This window comes from Eleutherodactylus coqui, chromosome 9 (genome assembly GCF_035609145.1).
Source record: "Eleutherodactylus coqui strain aEleCoq1 chromosome 9, aEleCoq1.hap1, whole genome shotgun sequence".
In the NCBI taxonomy this organism is placed as follows: Eukaryota; Metazoa; Chordata; class Amphibia; order Anura; family Eleutherodactylidae; genus Eleutherodactylus; species Eleutherodactylus coqui.
Window position 1 is genome coordinate 136,193,259 of NC_089845.1, and position 19,225 is coordinate 136,212,483.

Below are 19,225 nucleotides of genomic sequence, written 5' to 3' on the forward strand. Positions count from 1 at the left end.
TGCCCCCTCTACCAATTCCACTGTTGTTCAAGGAACATTTTGGAGGCTAAATTAGAGAATTCAATTTTTACTCCTATTGGTTTTAATGGAAGTCAGAGTCAGGATTTCTGAGTCACAATTATTTTTTTAAAATCAAGTCAGTCACTCCCGACCCGATTATTTCAAAATTGGTCAAGACTGATTGCAGTCATTCCTATGCAGTGTAGCCTTCTGTTTAACACTTATCAGGCATTAATGTAGAGATATATCCCTGTTTTCTTTTTCACTATTCTTTTCTGTCAATCCCATGATACATCATATGATCAGCTATAGCCTGTACCAACTCTGCCTGCAGGGAGAACACTGACCTTACCATGTGTATTCTTTATTCATCTACATAAGCTACAAACTATAAATATTCAGTCAGGAGGTTGAGCTGTGATCTCCTTCATTATAACCGTGTCAGAAGCTGTGTGATCATCATCAGTAACTGTGATAGGAGTGACTGTGTCCTCCTCTAAAGAGCTTGTGTGGTAAGGTCCATCACACAAGGGTTATGTTGACTGAAAAACTGACTAATTTGAGGGCACATAAACCCAAGTAAATCCGAGCTGGTCGGAATTGAGATGGCCTGACCATTTGAGGAAAAGGACTCCAGGAGTTTCAGCTAGAAAGGAATAACTAAAAACAATAATACTAGTTGATTCATATATACCGGGGGTCTAATTACATAATGGATTTAAAAAAAAATCACCAAAGTTGCTCTTTGACCCCTTAATGACATGGCTCTTTTTCATTTTTAGTTTCTCTCCTCACTTTCAAAAAGTCATAACTCTGATCCTCTAATATTATTAATGTGAAAGTTACTCCGTCTGTCTGTTACCTTTTCACGGCTAAACTGCTGAAGTTATTTTGATGACATTTCGCAGGAAGGTAGCTTGCATCGTGAGGAAGGACATGGGCTACGTTGCATCCCGAAAATGTATAGAGTTTTCTTGGGAGTGCAACAAGACAGATTTATTTGGTGATGTGCAGGCGCACCTTCTCTCCGCCGCCAGCACCGCACCTTGCAGTGAGGTGGAGAGGAAGGGGGTGCACATCATAAGCTAGGCCTCCCCAAATGGGCAGACACATGAGGGCATATGTCATTATCGTACGTATGCAATTATTAAGCTAGCAGGGGTACCGATTAAAACTTGAATGTAAGATTCATTAACATAGATTGAAATTTTAAAGAAAATCACGTGTTGCCCATAGCAACCGATCACAAAACAGCTTTTATTTTACTTCAGCAGCATAACAAATGGCAACCAATCACAGCGCAGCTTTCATTTTACCTCAGCTGTGTAAGAAAGGAAGCTGGGCAGTACGACACAAACAGACAGATTTTGCCTTACAACTTGAACGAAAGACACATTAACATGGACCAAAAACATTGTGTACACAACTGTGCTGGTAGCGCATTGCAGTTACATTCCGTTCCCTATTTCAACTTTTTACATTTCAATATACAGCAAAACACAGAATAGATCAAAAAATAAAAATTCCATGCGGATGAAGTCGCGGATAACAAGCTAGTTTATCTATACATAGAATTCTGTACACAGACAAATCAGATCATAGCTGCAGAAGTCTATGGGAAGGGAAGGAATGAACTGCTGGAGGGAGAGAGACAGAGTCACATAGACTTCTGCATCTGTAATCTGATCTGTGTAGAGACTCCTGTGTGCAAATCTTATCTTTCTCTCTTAAGATATATTACAATTTTTTTTTTCATTTGCTTCTACTATTGATTTATAATAACGAATGTAAAAGTTTAGGCAGTATTTAAAGGTATTCAAGGTAATGCAAAACACTAAAAAAAGCATGCAAAAAGAAAGAAGATAACAGACAAATTTTAAAAAATTACTAAATAAATTCTGTTTCTAACACAATTTTTGTTTCCTTTATTTTTATCTATCATAAAGCATAAACTAATCATACATGTATGTTAATCTTTATAGTCATGTTCACTTTATCTGTATTTTATATTCATGATAGTGTTCTGTATTTTTATGTCAGTTATGTTTTTATCGGCTTTTTATTAAATTGTATCAAACTATTTGAATTTTGCAGCCCATTATTGCAGCACTCCAGAATCTCCTCCACATGGATTCATTGTAAGTCAGACAGGTGGACAACTGAACAGTATGGTTCGCTGGGCCTGTGATCGAGGATTTCGACTCATTGGCAAAAGCACAGCTGTCTGTAAAAAATCACCATATGGGTATTTTACGTGGGATGCGCCTGTTCCTGCATGTCAGGGTAAATGCATATTGTTTTTGTATCTATCTCTCTCTCATATCTATTTGTATATCTATCTCATATCTATCTATTTAATTTATCTATTTATCTAACCATGAAAAGCCACCATTTCTTTTTTTGCTATGGAGTCCTCTATTGTGTAATATTAAAGTTAGAATAGCTCTATATGTACTAACGCTGCTGGTATACTGAAGTTCCTTCCTTCCCTTCCCTCCCTCCCTCCTTCCGTTCCCTCCCTCCCTCCTTCCCTTCCTTCCTTCCTTCCCTCCCTCCCTCCCTTCCCTTCCTCCTTCCTTCCCTCCCTCCTTCCTTCCTCCCTCCCCCCTCCCTCCTTCCCTTCCCTCCTCCCTTCCCTCCTCCCTTCCCTCCTTCTCTCCCCCTTCTCTCCTTCCTTCCTTCCCTTCCCCCCTTTTTCCCCCCGTCACTTCCCTTCCCTCCTTCCCTTCCATCCTTTCATTTCCTCCTTCCCTTCTCTCCTCCCTTTCACTCCTCCATCCCTCCTTCCATCCCTCCTTCCTTGCCTCCTTCCTTGCCTCCTTCCTTGCCTCCTTCCTTGCCTCCTTCCTTGCCTCCTTCCTTTCCTCCTTCCTTCCCTCCTTCCCTTCCCTCCTTCCTTCCCTTCCCTCCCTCCTTCCCTTCCCGCCTTCCCTGCCTCCTTTCCTCCTTCCCTTCCCCCTCTTCCCTCCTTCCCTTCCCCCCTTCCCTCCTCCCTTCCTTCCTTCCCTCCCTCCGTTCCTCCTTCTCTTCCCTCCTTCCCTCCTCCCCTCCCTCCCTTCTCTCCTCCCCTCCCTCCTCCCCTCCCTTCCCTCCCTCCCTTCCTCCTTCCTTTCCCTCCTTCCCTCCCTCCATTTTGATGCACTTTTGAAATGCTGTTGTATGTACTTTTAGGGACTCACATTTAAGTATACTGTAGAATAATAACATGTTACTATTCTGAATGAAACTCATACAATAGTATATGTTCCTGGACTGACAGTTCCAAAGCCGCTGTTTTATGAGTGATGGACTGAAAGGTCTAATTGCAAGTGTTATTGGTGTTTTGTGTGCAACCATGCTTAGTGTTATATTACTATAAGGAGTACAGCTAGCAAAAAAAAATCAAATCCTTCATCCCACAATGTAATTCTGCTGCCGTAAGATGCCCACAGAGTTTTAAGCACTTTTTTCTCCCCTGCCCTCCTGCACACAGGAGCTTCGACATCCAATACATCTTTGGAGTCGTGTCATCCCCAGGCATCCTGTTGTCCTATCCAGCCGAACTGACGAAGGGGTTCTTCCCTGAAACGCGTATTCTATTGCTGGTTTTTAATTTGTGAAAAAATAATAAAAAAGAAGTGCTTTCACCATCACACATTGGACTTTGATCTACATCTTCTAGTAGCTTAGAGTGTTGCGCCTCCCTACCAGTTCTTTTCACATCCTTTTCGCTACACTCACGCCCACACTGGTGGAGCGTCATCTGGTTGGCAGCACCTCCACCATTCAAAATACTCAATCATTGAAACTCTTTGTACTCCATAAATATTCCACCACCCTCACTGGGTCTTGCTCCCCCCTCCTTTTTCATTTCTTTTACTCACAGAGTTTTAAGGGCATCTTGTTTTTCAGGCTAATGATAAATAATGCAAGTCCACCTCCAAGTAAAGACACTGATGGTATACAGACCAGAATGTATTATGATCTTGCCCATTACATCAGTGCATACAGTACAATATCCTATTCAGTATATCTTTCTAACATGCATGTATATGTGCTGGTGGGACACAGGAGGTACAGAACTGCTGAACAAGAATTTAGTAATGGTAGCTTATGGTTTGATGGGGTTGTTCTAGCATGTCCTAGACTGAGAGAAATTCTACACTTTTTTAGTTTGGGGAATTTGGAATAATACTTCCCTAATGGTAACTAAATTATACCACCATTGTCCATATTATACTGCCATATAGTGTGTATCTGACTGTGTTATACAGTGGACATATAAACATTGCTTTAAGTGCTCAGATAATACAGTTATATGTTTATAAATGCATTCAGAACTGATGACGTGGCAAATTTAGGTCATGGTTTCTGTAGTATGGTGGAAGAGCACAATTACACCATTTGCCCACACTATACCATGGCCAATTTACTGTAAGTCTTGACCAGCAGCATAGTAGCCTGTATGAACATTGCATTGATGAAATATAGATGATTTCACACTGAATAACCACTTTATAGAGAATCCTTTTCATGATTGGAGCTGTTCTGGATGTAAGTTTGATATGTGACTCCAGAGTACAGCATAACGTGAAGGAAGCACATTTTCAAGCGATCTGTTCTTGAGCAAGGCTTGATCATTGGTGCAGGACTAGACAAGGCCAGCGTTTCAAAAATTGCCAAACCTGTGAGGTTTTCTCATGCAGTAGTATTGAGAATATACTGAGAGCAGTGTGATTGTGCAAAAAATATCCAGGGAAGAGGGGGTCTTGTAGATGTAGGCAGCTCTTCGATGAAAGGGGTCAGAGAGGGATTTCGAGAATCATTTTGAAAAACAGGTGGTACACAGTCAAGCAAATTGCATGCAAATGCAATGCTGATGCTCCAGCTAATGTGTCTGAATGCACAACTCATCATTCCTTAGCACTGATGGAGTATAACAGCAGACGTCCAGTTCCAGCACCATTGCTGCCTAAGGCCTTATTCACATGAGTGTTTTCTCAAAGCTATTAGCTGGTGAGAAAACATTACTGGAAAATCGCAACCATGTTTCGTCAGCGATTTTTAGCAGTGTTATTTTTTTCTCTCGGCGTCAAAGGACAAGCCATGACCTATCTTTTGACGAAAATTGCAGGGAGCTCCCATAGATTCCTATGGGAGCTGAAAAAAGGGGGGAAGGGTGGGAGTTTACCTGGGTCCAGCGGTCATTGAAGAAGACAGCTGGCTCTGTTTAGCTATTTAAGCTAAATAGAGCCATTCTGCCAACCGCTACTGCAGTGTCATTTTCACGCGATGTGGCCTTGTGAATGGAGGAGAAAATGCTAATTCCTTTTGGAATTAGATCGCGGCAGTGCAGCTTGGCGTGATTTTTTTGATGCAATGCGACCAGCATGAAAACGCATTGCTCGTGTGAAGGAGGCCTAGGATAAACAGAAAGGTGAGACTTCAACTTGCAAGAAAGTGAAACAATTTGCTTACAGCATGAATCGGGCATAAGATGATGAACGTTTCCTATCAGGTGCCAACAGGTCAGGCTGGTGGAGGTGGGCTTTTGGTGTTGAGAACATTTTCTTGGCACACCTTGGGTCCTTTAACGGATGGATGAACCCCATAGTGAATTGCTGTAGTTTTGAAGGTCAAAAGAGCTCTGATGCGCTACCGGATTGGTTTTTCTACCAAAGTGGCCGTTCAGTGTGCTGCCAAAGGCTCCTATTAGAAATCTACAGGAAATTTGAACTTTCTTACAGACTTGCAGTTGAATATCACATGAATTGATAGTGACATGAAGACTGATCATTAACGTAGCTGTAAACTAGAGTTTCATGTCAAAGCTGCTTATTACTAGCAGGAAAAAATGGAAGAAGAGTGCACATAAACTATTAAACCTATCATTTAGATGCACAGCAAATCAGTAGAATTGAGTCTACCGTTGCTCCTGTATAATCCTATATGTAATGTCTAAGCTTTGAATTCCTTCACTATTGGAAATCTTAGAAGTATAGTGCACACTGGTTACAATCACCGAGCTCATTACCCGCTTTATCATACAAATTAAGATGTTAACAAGATAATGGGAAAAGCAATTGAATTCATAGGATCCTGCTTTGTTTGACATTTGCAAAAAAGCCCTAAAGGGATAATGCATTTAAGCAAATCAAATCAATTAGGAAGAACATTGCTTGATATACTTCACAAAGTTAAGGGCACTTGCTTGGTCAGGTTGTGAAAGCACAAGACAGGGGCAGGGTAGCGGAACAAAGGCTGGTTCAGCATGTGGAGGAACTACCGTATGTTAAAAATCTGTACAATGAGTGTAGATTTACTTTTTTTTTTGCAAAATTAGGCACTTAATTTCATTGTGTTGACATTCCTTTATGAAGTTGTTATCGTAATACTACTGCTTAAAGGGAACCTGTTGCCTGTCTAGATCACCATAAACTAATTTATGCTGCTGTTATTGGAGGTGACAGGGAGCCAAGTGATGTATTTTTTATATTCACCTACTCCATGGATCTAGCAGTTCCTCCCACCAAAGCTCACACTGTGGACAAAAATCGGACTCTTTTCAAAAGACTCCTGTGCGCATGCTCTCCTATACAAGTCTATGGGAGAGTCAGATTTTCATGTGCCGTGTGGACTTTGGCAATGGGCACCACAGAAATCCAGGAAATGGGTGAGTATACAAAGTACAGCACCCGGGTCCCTGTCACCTGCCCTAAAAGCACCGTAGCTTATCAACAACCTACCAAAAATATACAGACAATAAAGTAATAAAATGAATTCACTTTAATAGTACACATTAAAAATAAGGTATCACGGCACTGAAAACCGCCATCTTCCTTATATCAAATTACATATCCCAACACACTATTCTAACAAGTGTTTAATGAAAATATTTAAGTTACACAGATATCAAGTGCATAAAGTGTAAAATAAATGAATCAATATATCTGATTAAATCCATCAAAGAAACTACAAACCCATGTACAAAGAAAGGCAGGAGAGGATGGCGTCAGCCACGACGTGTGTTTCGATCTAGTTTTCGTCTAGGGGGTACCGCTAATGTGCAATGTGACACTATTTATAAAAGGCACAAACAATCAGCTTCCTTTCTATCCAAGTGTAATTAATCTATTTATTACCCTATCACTTCCTATTATATGGCAGCATAAGTTGGAATATACCAAATATTGTAATGTGGCAGTTTCGTCACATCGTACAATGGAAGTGAGCTGCCACATCACATTTGGCACATATGTGCCACACTCTTAGATAAGCGCATGCAATGTGGTTGTCAAGGATGCCCAGACATGCCCACAAGGCCCACAAGATTTTATACACTTAGAATAAACTCTGCAACTGTAAAACCAACATAATAGGCACCATAATGCCAAGACAGGCATAAAACAATGTGACAAAACAAGGTGCAAAAGGTATAAGAGGAATATGAATATAGGAAATGACAAAATACAATAAAAAAATGAATTAAGGAAAGTGCATATTATACACTTGAGAAAAGTGTAGATATAAGTAAGTGATTACAATTATAGAGCAAAAGAATAATTTATATTGGTAAACTGAACATTTTAAGGGAGGCTCTAGTACTCTGTTGGGCCGCCTTCTACTTAAAGGGGTTGTCCCGCGGCAGCAAGTGGGTCTATACACTTCTGTATGGCCATATTAATGCACTTTGTAATGTACATTGTGCATTAATTATGAGCCATACAGAAGTTATAAAAAGTTTTTCACTTACCTGCTCCGTTGCTGGCGTCCTCGTCTCCATGGTTGCCGTCTAATTTTCGCCGTCTAATGGCCAAATTAGACGCGCTTGCGCAGTCCGGGTCTTCTTATCTTCTCAATGGAGCTCCGTGTAGCTCCGTGTAGCTCCGCCCCGTCACGTGCCGATTCCAGCCAATCAGGAGGCTGGAATCGGCAATGGACCGCACAGAAGCCCTGCGGTCCACGGAGGGAGAAGATGCCGGCGGACATCTTCACCGGGTAAGTAAGAAGTCACCGGAGCGCGGGGATTCAGGTAAGCACTCTCCGGTGATCTTTTTTAACCCCTGCATCGGGGTTGTCTCGCGCCGAATGGGGGGGGGGGGTTTGAAAAAAAAAAAAAAAACGTTTCGACGCGGGACAACCCCTTTAAATGCATGATGTGATATGAATGACATGGAGGCGTATAGGTTCCGTATAGTGTCCTGCAGCTATTGGTCCATATTTGCTATAACTGAGCCTCTAGATCATGCAAACTCATAGGCTGTCGAAGTTTGTGTCCTAGATGGTGCCATACATGTTCTACTGGCAATAAATCTGGCAACCATGTAGACCACAGAAGTGTGTCAATGTTGTGGAGGCGTTCCTGTGACACCCTAGCTGTGTGTGCGGCTAAGCATTATCCTGCTGGATAATGCCTTTTGGAAGCCCTCCCATTAGAGGCAACACATGTGGCTACAGGATATTGTGAACATATCACTGAGCTGTCATTATCCCTTGTACCACTACTAGGGGTGACTGATTATAATTAGAGTTGAGCGAACGTACTCTTCCGAGCTTGATGCTCATTCAAGTATTAGCATACTCGATGGTGCTTGCTACTCAAGCAAGCATCACGCTGTGTTCGACCCTGCCTCAGTTTTGGCCCCTCCCCGCCACTGACGTGTCAGTTTGATCCCTCCCTGCTGCGACGCTGCGCACGTCAACTGTAGTTTGTGGCTTGCTTGGTGGAGAGAGAGAGAGAACACGAACACAGGGGGAAAAAAATGCTCGGCAACCGGTGGGTCCCATTCAAAAAGGCTTGAGTCTCCTATTGAAGTCAATGGGGTTCAATACTCGAGTAGAGCTCTCAAATTTTACGAAAAGCTCGACACGAATAACAAGGACCCGAGCATTTGGGTGCTCGCTCATCTCTAATTATAATATGCGATGGCTCACCAGACCATCGCAGCAGCAGTGGGCGCAATGTGCTGCTCGACAACAAAGGCAGGATTGAGGCACCCACCCCGAGGTCTCCAGATATGAACATGGCCATCATTAGTGTCCAAAATAACCTGGATTCGTGGCTGAAGACAACCCGCTTCAACTCTGTAGCAGTCCAGTTTTGTTGTTCTTGACACCACTGCAACCTGATGTGATGGTGAGTGGATGTCAAAGGCAATATATATAATGGGCACTGTGAGACTAAATATCCTTCACCCAAGCACCTGGAAATGGTTCTGACAGACACAGGGGCCTGTAATGATGGTTCCACCTGTCTCTGGATGGCGGACAATGAAACAGTTGGAGCTGCTGGTACTTGTTGGACGGTCAGACAGTCCTCTCTACTGGTGGTCTGTCGAAGGCATCCTGAGCCCGATTGCCTTGTGTACGTGCCCTCATGCATCCATTGGCCCCAACATCTCTGAACGGTCGGGTCAGAATGGCCTATTTAGCAGCCAATTTCCCTATATGACCATCCAGCTTTTGTAAATAAGGCACTGCTCTCAAACTCCATTAACTGGTTGAAATCTCTTCTCTGCGACGTAGAGGCATCTAGTGTTCAACAAGATCTACACAAGCAGAAGAAGAGGTCACTACACACAAGGAGCCTCTGAGAGCTTTTTATAGTCTAAGGGTGGAACCACTTTTAGGGTCTCAGGTGACAAGACTGTTCATCTAATCACCACAACTGTAATCATTTGCATATCTGCCTGAGATATAACTGCATTCTGTGCTTTGCAGCAAACAACTCCTTCTATGGCCGCCTGCAGACGAGCGGAAATCCCGCCGCGGGATTTCCCGCGGGATTTCCGCCGCTGAAAGTCTGCATAGGAGTGCATTACAATACGCGCGGCAAACAAACCGCGGCATGTTCTAATTTTCTGCGGGGCACGCACTCACCTGGCCGCCGGCTCCGGTCTGCGCATGCGCCGGCTGCGCGGCAGCCGGCACATCAAAGAGTCGGGGCCGCCAGGCGCGGGTGAGTACGCGCTCGCCCCTGCAGGCTCTGGGGTCGGATCGCGCGGCGAGATTTCTCGCTGCCGGATCCGACCCGCTCGTCTGCAGGCGGCCTAAGTGCTTGTTTTTTTATATTATTACAAAGAATGTAGTTTAATTACACTTAGAAAGAAATGAAGCTTATTTCACAGTAACACATGTCTTTATAATGTGGATGCTTGTCAGGATTTCATGCTGCCAGTGGTTTGAGTAGCATATTGCTAGGGCTGCAGGACAATGTTGGTTCCGAATAGGGTTTTGAAGGCCCCTGTGGCTATCAAGAACCTAGGCAGGTACTTTCAGGGCTTACCTGGAAAGTGCTCACTGGAATCTGAGATGGTTCATATTCGGAAGGCTGGTCCAACACACAATTACACTTGAAAAGACCCTGTCACAGGGCTGCCCTGGGACCAGGTGAGGAGAAAGCAGGTGAGTATGTACAGGACATATTTCTTTGCTTCAAATTTTTACTCAACACAAAACAACAGTTGAGTCGAATACAGCTTCAGTCTGATGCAGGGTTGGCTGCTGGACTGAGATTGTGAGCAACTCATGCTGGAGTGCTTTCAGGACTATCTCTCTTCTTGTGCAGCTTTCCAAACAAGTCACATACAGCAAGCTGTGGCACTGTTTGTTGCGGCAACTCATGAAAGCCAGCTTTTCCCATCTTCAATTCCTGCTGGGTCATTAACCTTCCAATCCATTCCTATGCTGACCACCTCCAAAATACTTTGATGGCAGAAACCCTAAAAGACATAGCAATAATAAAGTATATCAGGATGTAGTGAACGTTAACTTTAATGTTTACTAATTACTATCGAACAATTAAGCCCCCCCTTATACCTGCATTATCACAGATTTCAAGTGAAGCCCTGTAATCTCCTATTCTCATTGAAGACAATGCAGGCCTCATTGCAACTCACAGTTAGTTGCAATCTTTGGCCACAATCATGGCTACTTGACAGTCACAATATAACTTACATTGACTTCAGTGAGATTAAGAAATTACAAGGCTACACAGCAATCTTTGATCACGTGACCCATGCCAAACTCTCCTAACATGTGCCTTTTAAAGGGGTTGTTCAGTTATAAACTATTGATGGCCTATCCTCAGGATAAATCATGAATAGTGGATTGACGAGGGTCCATTGCCTGGGACGTCTGCTGATTAGCTGTTCACTTGGCCACTGCATTCATATGCTGAACTGAATTCCTCAGGAAAAAGTCAACTCTGTTCCTAGTGTAATGGCCATTGAAATGAATGGGAATTTGGTCTGCAATACCAAGCCTGGCCACTACAATAAGAACGGAGCTGTCTGCTTCCTGCAGAAAGTAGCTCAATGCACAAGCAGGCTGGCCTGGTAAACAGCTGATTGGCAGGGTTCCCAAGCAATAGACCCCTGCCAGTCTGCTATTGATGACTTGGCCTAAGGATATCTCATCGATAGTTTAGAACCAGACAACCCCTTTAAATATTTAGCTGATTTTATTTTTTTTTACAAAACATGATATGGAGATCATGTGGAACAGGTCATTTCACATACTGATTTGCCAATATCTTGGTTATGTAATATAAATCACATGGAATATAATCACTGTAAGAGCTACACTCATAAATATAATTGTTTATTGTTCTGCATTCTCATACAAGTATTACAATGTCATGTCTTTGCCTTCTTCACAGCAATATCGTGTGGGATTCCAAAGGCACCTGTAAATGGAGGCATATTGACAACAGATTACTTAGTGGGTACAAGTGTTACTTATTTTTGCAATGATGGATTTAAGCTATCATCTAAAGAGCTCACTCAAGCCGTATGCCAGCCAGATGGCACGTGGAGCAATCATAACAAAACACCTCGTTGCGTAGGTAAGTGAGACTGAAAGCTTTATCCATTCAAGATATTACAGTATAAACATGTAAGTGCAGTTAATTAAAATCATGTTTTGCAAATCTAGAGCAACTGTGAAAGACTTATGACATTGTTTTTAGTTATTATGTTAAAGTTTGTGATACTCTTCGACATAGCATCCATACAACCATCACTTTCACTATCCGTTATAATTTTAGTCTCTGTTTAGAGTTTCCAGTAAAACGAGAAGAGCGCAGTCCCCAGCTCTATTCTTGCGGTGGATATTGCTAGAACCATAGGGGAGTCCATTAAAAGGATTGTTATCTACTATTTCCAAGAAAGTGGGTCCTGAAGGTCCCTAGTCCCATTCACTTCTCTAGCAAGGGGCTATCTTTGCAGCACTGACATGCCAGCTGCATCATCAAGGGGATAGAACCTCTCCTTCGGTGTACTTTCACTTTCTCCACTTCCAAGCCATGACTCTGACCGCTGGAGGGGCCTTTCAACACAGCACTCCCCATTGCTTACAATTCCAGAGCTTGCAAGCATCTTCTTTCTCCTCTGCGTCCCTACTGGGTCCCTGGCAGGAGATGGTGCTAAATACATTTGCACTTGGTCAGTTCTTTGTTGGAGCTGGAAGCCCCTGAAACCTCTCTCCCTGCTCTCCCAGCAGCTTCACTGACCAGGTTGGGGTTGAGCTTAGCATGGCACCCAAGACCAAGACAGGCAGACGGCCGTACTGTGGATAGGGGATAACTTGTTGAGATGGGAGATCCTCTTTAAGTTGTAAATACACGTAAGGTTATGATCGGCCAGGATGTTGCCGATCAATCATATGTTGAATCATTCCCACAGTCAATCCCTCCAGCAACATACAAGACTCAACTAGTAGTTTAAGCACAATTAAAAATAAAACAGTCTAATGTATTTGTGCAAAGTGGTAAATGATTACCTGTAATTGGTAGTTCATGCCACACTTGGCCAACAATAGGTTGTGAATAATCTTTAGTATACAATTTTAGAAGCTTGGCCATTGACCATTTTGGCCAACCTTTATCTTATGTGTATGGCCAGCTTCACACATGTCATGATAGTCATTGCCCGGGGCCTGCAGACTACAAAAGTGACCTTTCGTGGATGCTTGGATTTACGGGGAGCATGTAGATGAAGTGTTAGGGGTAGGGTGAGAACATCAAAATAACTGATAGTAAACCAAAAAATGGGTTCAGTGTATTTTATAACTAGTGTTGAGCGAACAGTAGACCCTGTTTCAGGTTGAACTCTGCTAAAAGTTTGTTTTGGCAAGAACCCAAGCTGAGCTTTTAGCAAAGTTCTATCTGAAACAGGATTCTACTCGGTTAGCTCAACACTAGTCCTGAACATAGGTATATAACACTGTTAAAGAGCCATAGAGGGTGTTAATGGTGCTTAGACAGTGTTATACACCAGTATTACGCATTTGTCTAGTTCGGTTTGAACTAATTTAGTCCGAACTGACTAACTTGCAAAATTCGTCAAAACAGCCAAATCGAACTTTCCAAAAGTTTGCTCGCCACTATTTATAGCATACGATATATCAATTATAAATCCTGATTTTCATACGACGCCGAGATTCTTTACGTTAGAATAGCTTTTACCATTTTGTTCTGTTCAGTTGATGTATTTTCGTACTACAGAAATATTCATGCTCATTTATTTGCAGCTTTTGTGCTTCTTCTAGTATAATAAAGCTCGGTTATTCTTCTCTTAAAGTTGTTACATGTCCAAGCATAAATTCTTTTACCTTGGAACACGGGAGATGGCGCATTGTCAATGGATCTCACTATGAATACAAGACAAAAGTAGTCTTTAGTTGTGATCCAGGCTACTTCCGTTTGGGACCAGCATCTATTCAGTGCCTTGCCAATGGAACATGGAGCTGGAGAAACGAGAGACCACACTGCCAAAGTACGTATAGAAGATTATTCAGTACTGGACATTATAAAAGCCTACATTTGGAACAATACATTATGCAGCTGGGTAATGATCAAGAAGGATGGTTTTTCTTAATGTATATTATTTTTTCTCTGAAGAATGATGCCAAATCATATTTTATCAAAGATTGTATAGATTCTTGTTTGCTGCCCAGCTCGCATTTCGTGTGGGGTATTCGAGTTTGACAATGTTGTCTTTGAAGCTAGCAGGCTCATTCTGAATTCCATTACTGACCTTCTCGCCCTTGGGAAGTCCCTAGAAACAGCTTCAACGCTTTCAGCTTTTCAGAAGTCAGCACACGGCTGTCGAAGGGTTCACAATATACATTGCATATGAAATAGTTACAGTACGTAGGTGATATTTATAGATGGCACATGCATTTGTTTTATGTTTCTTGTTTTATTCACTAGACGCTAGAATTATTTTTATGATAAATTGCCTCAAAATGTAATTCCATGCAAGAATTTAACCATAAACAACACAATGAATATTGGATTTGTATACGGATCTTGTATTTTACAACTATGAAATATTGAGGGGTAAATATGAATAGATGGAATATGCAGTGCATTGACTCTGGTTATGATGGAGACTTTCTTAAAGGAAACTTGTCACCAGCTTCATGTAACCTTAGCCACAGGCAACATGAACCTGGGACATGTATTGCTATTGTGTTAGTCTGACGTGCTGCGATGTTTCAGCAATCAGCATAAATACACTTTAAATTTTGACTTGGTATGGAGCTCTTGAGTCAAAGAGGCAGGCTATGCCAGTCTCTCCCTACTCCCAGCATGTTGATAGACAGCTGTCTCCCTAAACAAAAGCATGGAATGAGCTATCAGTCTGCATGATCGGGGCAGGGAGAGGCTGGGGTGGTCCACCTCTTTGACTAGAGAGCTCCACGGTATTTCAGAATAACTCTTACATAAAGGCAAAGTACATACCAGCCAAGAGTTATACAGATCAATTTATTGCTGATAGTATCCAGGGTGTTCATTGACTCAGAAACAATAATAAAATTGAATGTAGTGATCTGGTGAACTAGCCAAAAGACCTAGGGTAATGCCCCTGGCCCTGGCAATGCCACTTGCAATGACATTTTATTTTTCTTGGAATGATTGGATAGCTACATGAAATACAATATAATTATAAACCTACCATTACGCCATAATGTAAAAACAGCGCACACCTAAAGGAAAAGCAAGACAGCATTAGTCTCTGAATAGAAAAAGTCAGCTCCAAAATGTCTCATATTCTGTAGGTAATGGGATCAATTTTAACCCCTTAAAGAGGTTGTCAGGGAATGGTATAAAATGGCTGCTGTTTGTGCGCCCTGCGGTAACCCAACCATTCATATGCAGACCAGAGGGAGGGTGTTTAACATTGCATAACTTTTATTTATTTATTTTTTTTAAATGGTCGAAGTGAAAAAAAAACAATCAATTGCTAATTTTTCTCTTGGAGGGGGGGTTGTTTTTACACCATTCACCGAATGAAATAAATTCTATGATAACTATACTCTAGAGGATGTTTTATTTGATGTTAACTATATATTAGCTGCTTTTGCACAATAAAACACCTTATTTTGGGGGGACATAAGACTTCTCGATCACTCTATATTGGTTTGTTTTTGGAAGGTAGAGAAAAACAAGAATAGCTATATATATATATATATATATATATATATATATATATATATATATATATATATATATATATATATATATATATATATATATATATATACACATATACACACTCTATCATATATGTATATTTAAAACAATTTACAAAAGCAAGAAAATTATAGTTAGTTAATATTGATTCATCCATAGAAACCTAAGCAATAACATTACAAAATTATATAGGTAAATATTTATACATACACACACATATATTTTTAAGTGGGTTATCATTAGATTTCTGTTTCTTTTTGAAACTGAAGACTTTTTTTAATTAGATTTTCTAATTTTGAAAGACACTTTTTTATCTTTTCTTTTTACTTTTTCATATGTCACAGTAGAGAGATTGAGCATAAAGTCATCTGATTCTTCGCATAACACATTTCAGTACTTGTATATGGCAGCGTATTATGTCTGCATTACTGTCAATGTGACATCATATTAGGCCTAATAGGCATCAGCACATAGCAGCGCTGGAGGCTATTTTTAAGCCCCTAGCTTCCATAGCAATCCATTGGCACCCCATTGTGGGGGGCTTGATACATTACTAGAAGTACCTCCCACGCAGGACGGGAAGGGATTAAGGAATATTCTACACAACCCAAGACAGAACCAATAGTCTTGTTCCAATCTGCATATGCAAGAAGCTGGAGCATTGCATAAAATCACCCCTCCCCTGCTTTATGTATGTTGTATCATTATCAAACACGGAATGGCAAGCACAAATTATAGTCATCATTTGTTAGAATTTCAAGTGAGACTTTCATTCTGACACATACTTGTAGTTATACCTGTATATAAGCTGCCATTTTTGCAGGTTATGTAAAGCTTTCTTTGACTTTAATCAAATGCTACAGAGGCTGGTGTGGGGAACGAAGTACGACTGTCTGCTTTACATGCCCTCATCATTTTTCCACTCTACGTCTATGTTGAAGAATAAGTAGCAATGATAACTCCAGCTCACACCATGATGTCTTTCTAATTGCAGCCCAGTTTAATTATTTACAGTTTTTTTTACCCATGTAACACTGTGCTGATTTATAATAGACAACATTTTATAACTCTTTTTCAGTTACATCATGTGGGGAACTTCCAGTACCACCAAATGGAAAGAAAATAGGGACACAAACAACATTTGGATCTACAGCAATATTCACATGTGATTCCGGTTACATGCTTGTAGGGTCAGTTGTGCGAGAATGCTTATCTTCTGGACTTTGGAGCGGCACTGAGACAAGATGTTTAGGTAAATCTTAGAGTTTCCATTAAATTGACGTGTAAGTTTATGCTTTAGAAGTTACGGACACCTTTGGGAAAAGGGATATATGCATTCCGGCTAACAATCATTTTTTTCATTATGGTTTAATTAAAAATGTTGCATGTTTGTCTTCTCCAGCTTCTACATTTCACTGTATATAGACATTGTAGTCTAAGGGTCCTGTTACATGAGACCACTGTCGGGTACTTAAGCACCTAACAGTCATCCCAATTAGTGTTGCTGATCTTGATTGGCCAGGTGATAAACTCGACCCAATTTTAACAAAATCAAATCATGTTGGTTCAAACTGATTTGTGGTGAAAATCACTGAAAAATCAAATTTCCCATAATGCCTACTGCAGAGGTCAGCGTGCAGTCAATCAGCAGCCATTGTGCCTTGGTGATGTCACCAAATGTGTCTTCAATCTTGCATATGGGCAGGGGATATAGAAACAGAATTGCCAGCTCCCAGTGCACTCCATGGCATAGAGTCAACTCAGAAAGAGAAGGATGATGAAGAGGTGGAAGATGATGAGATGTTTGAACCTAACTGGTCAGAAAGGGAGAGTCTTGATAGCAGGTCATAGGGGAAGGAGGAAGAGGCGGATGTTGTGGGGCAACACCATGCTAAGATAAGGAATAGGGTGTTACAGACAAATATAGGAGCTGTACTGTCTCCATCAGCTACTACTAGTTGCAGCAGCTACATCAGACCTACAGCTCATAGAACTTGTGCAGCCTTGGCATTCTTTGAAATCGCATGTGATGACGGAAGAGCAGTCATCCATGAGCTTTTTACTCCCATTTGACTAAGCATAGATTTATATCAAAGACTACACTGCACCCTGTGAAGGTGTCTTTGCTGGTAGTGGCGCTGCTCTCCTTCTCCTGCTTCCATCATGTTTCCTTCTCTTACTTCTGCACAAATGAAACAATGTCAATATGGAAATATGTGGCTGCAGATTTTATGTTTCCACGAGGAGCAATAATCGTTCACTGAATGGAGATGGAGTCTTCGAAATGCTGCCTGTTTACACGGGCTGACCGCCATTTGATTTTTATGCCTGCATGCACTGAACAGCGAATGATAAGTGAGCAAATTATCGCTTATCGTTCAGTCGATGACGGTGTTCACAGATGCAATAATCATTCAGTTTGGTATAATCTAGTGATAAACTGAATGATAATCATTCCATGTGAAAGGGCCATAAGGGTGGTTTTACACGGAACAACTAATGGTGGAATAATCGCTGAAATTAGTCATTTTCAGCGATCGTTAGCCAGTTTAAACGTGGGACCTGGCAGGGTACTGAACTAAAAATTGCTCAGTAGCTGCTAGTCACTTACCTTCAGCTCTCTGAAAGCAATCAGAGATCAAGTTCTTTCTCAGCGTAAATAGGCGGTCGTTAAATGATGGGATTACTGTTAATAAAATACAAATTACACTGAATCATTTAATTTGAATCCATGCTTTTTCTATTATAAGGAGTCTAATGGGTGGTCCTGTCAGTAATTGACAGCTAGCTTGGGATGAGTGTGTATGCAGTGAGAGCTGTCAATCGTGTTATAGTGTTTCCTGAAAAAATAAGACCTACCCCTAAAAAGAGCCCTACCATGATTTTTGGTGGGGGGCATGAAATATAAGCCCTACCCTGAAAATATGCCCTAGCTACACTACATAAAGAAAAAAAGCAATACATTACCTAACAGATGGCGTGTGGGGCCCTCCTGATGGTCTACGGAGCTCCGACTCTCTTGCTTCAGTCCTCAGCCGCCGGCAGAAGATTGCTTGCTGGTAACGGGGTTTATAAACCTCGCCTCCAGTAAGCGATGGCTTTGATTGGCTCAGCTGTGGTGCTTGAGAACCAATCAGTACAGCGCTTGATGAACCAATGGCTGTGATAGGTTCTTCGAGCGCTGCATTGATTGGCTGAGCCATAGTGCTCGACAACCAATCACAGCCATTGCTTACTGGAGACGGGGTTTATAAACCCGTAACCAGAAAGTGATCTTCTGTCAGCAGCTGAGGACCAAAGCAAGAGCCCCGTAGCTCCGAAGACCAGTGGGAGGGACACAGACAGCCCCTGGTAGGTAAGTATGATAAGACATCCCTAAAAATAAGACCCTGTGCCTTTTTTGGGGGCAAACATTAAAATAAGAAGCACAGTAATTCGACCCACTGGATTCCTAATTATAGAAAGAGTAGAGATTCAAATGAATAAAATACAAATTATACTGAATCATTTAACATGAAACTATATATCAATCCGCATAACTCTATAACAGGCTATTTGCAGCTTAGGAAAGCATGTTCGATGTCACAGGTCCCCTTAAAGGAAATCTGTCAACTTCTTTTTTGCAGCCTTTACTGAGAGCACCATAGCTATATCTGCTCTATGCATCTATGCAGTAGTTTTGGAGAAACTTGCATTTTATTAGCAGCAGCACACATTACAGTACTAGAATTATAGAATGGTAGGGTGAAAAGGACCTCCAGGGTCATC

General features: G+C 41.5%; 1 protein-coding gene across 1 annotated transcript in view; it reads left to right on the forward strand.

Moving 5' to 3' along the window:
* The window catches only part of CSMD3 (CUB and Sushi multiple domains 3), a 909,686-nt gene that overhangs the window by 724,329 nt on the left and 166,132 nt on the right, over positions 1-19,225 (forward strand). The window contains exons 46-49 of the mRNA XM_066579038.1: positions 2,095-2,283; positions 11,639-11,824; positions 13,560-13,754; positions 16,536-16,709. Coding sequence (XP_066435135.1) covers positions 2,095-2,283; positions 11,639-11,824; positions 13,560-13,754; positions 16,536-16,709 — 744 coding nt within the window. The remainder of the gene's footprint in view (positions 1-2,094; positions 2,284-11,638; positions 11,825-13,559; positions 13,755-16,535; positions 16,710-19,225) is intronic.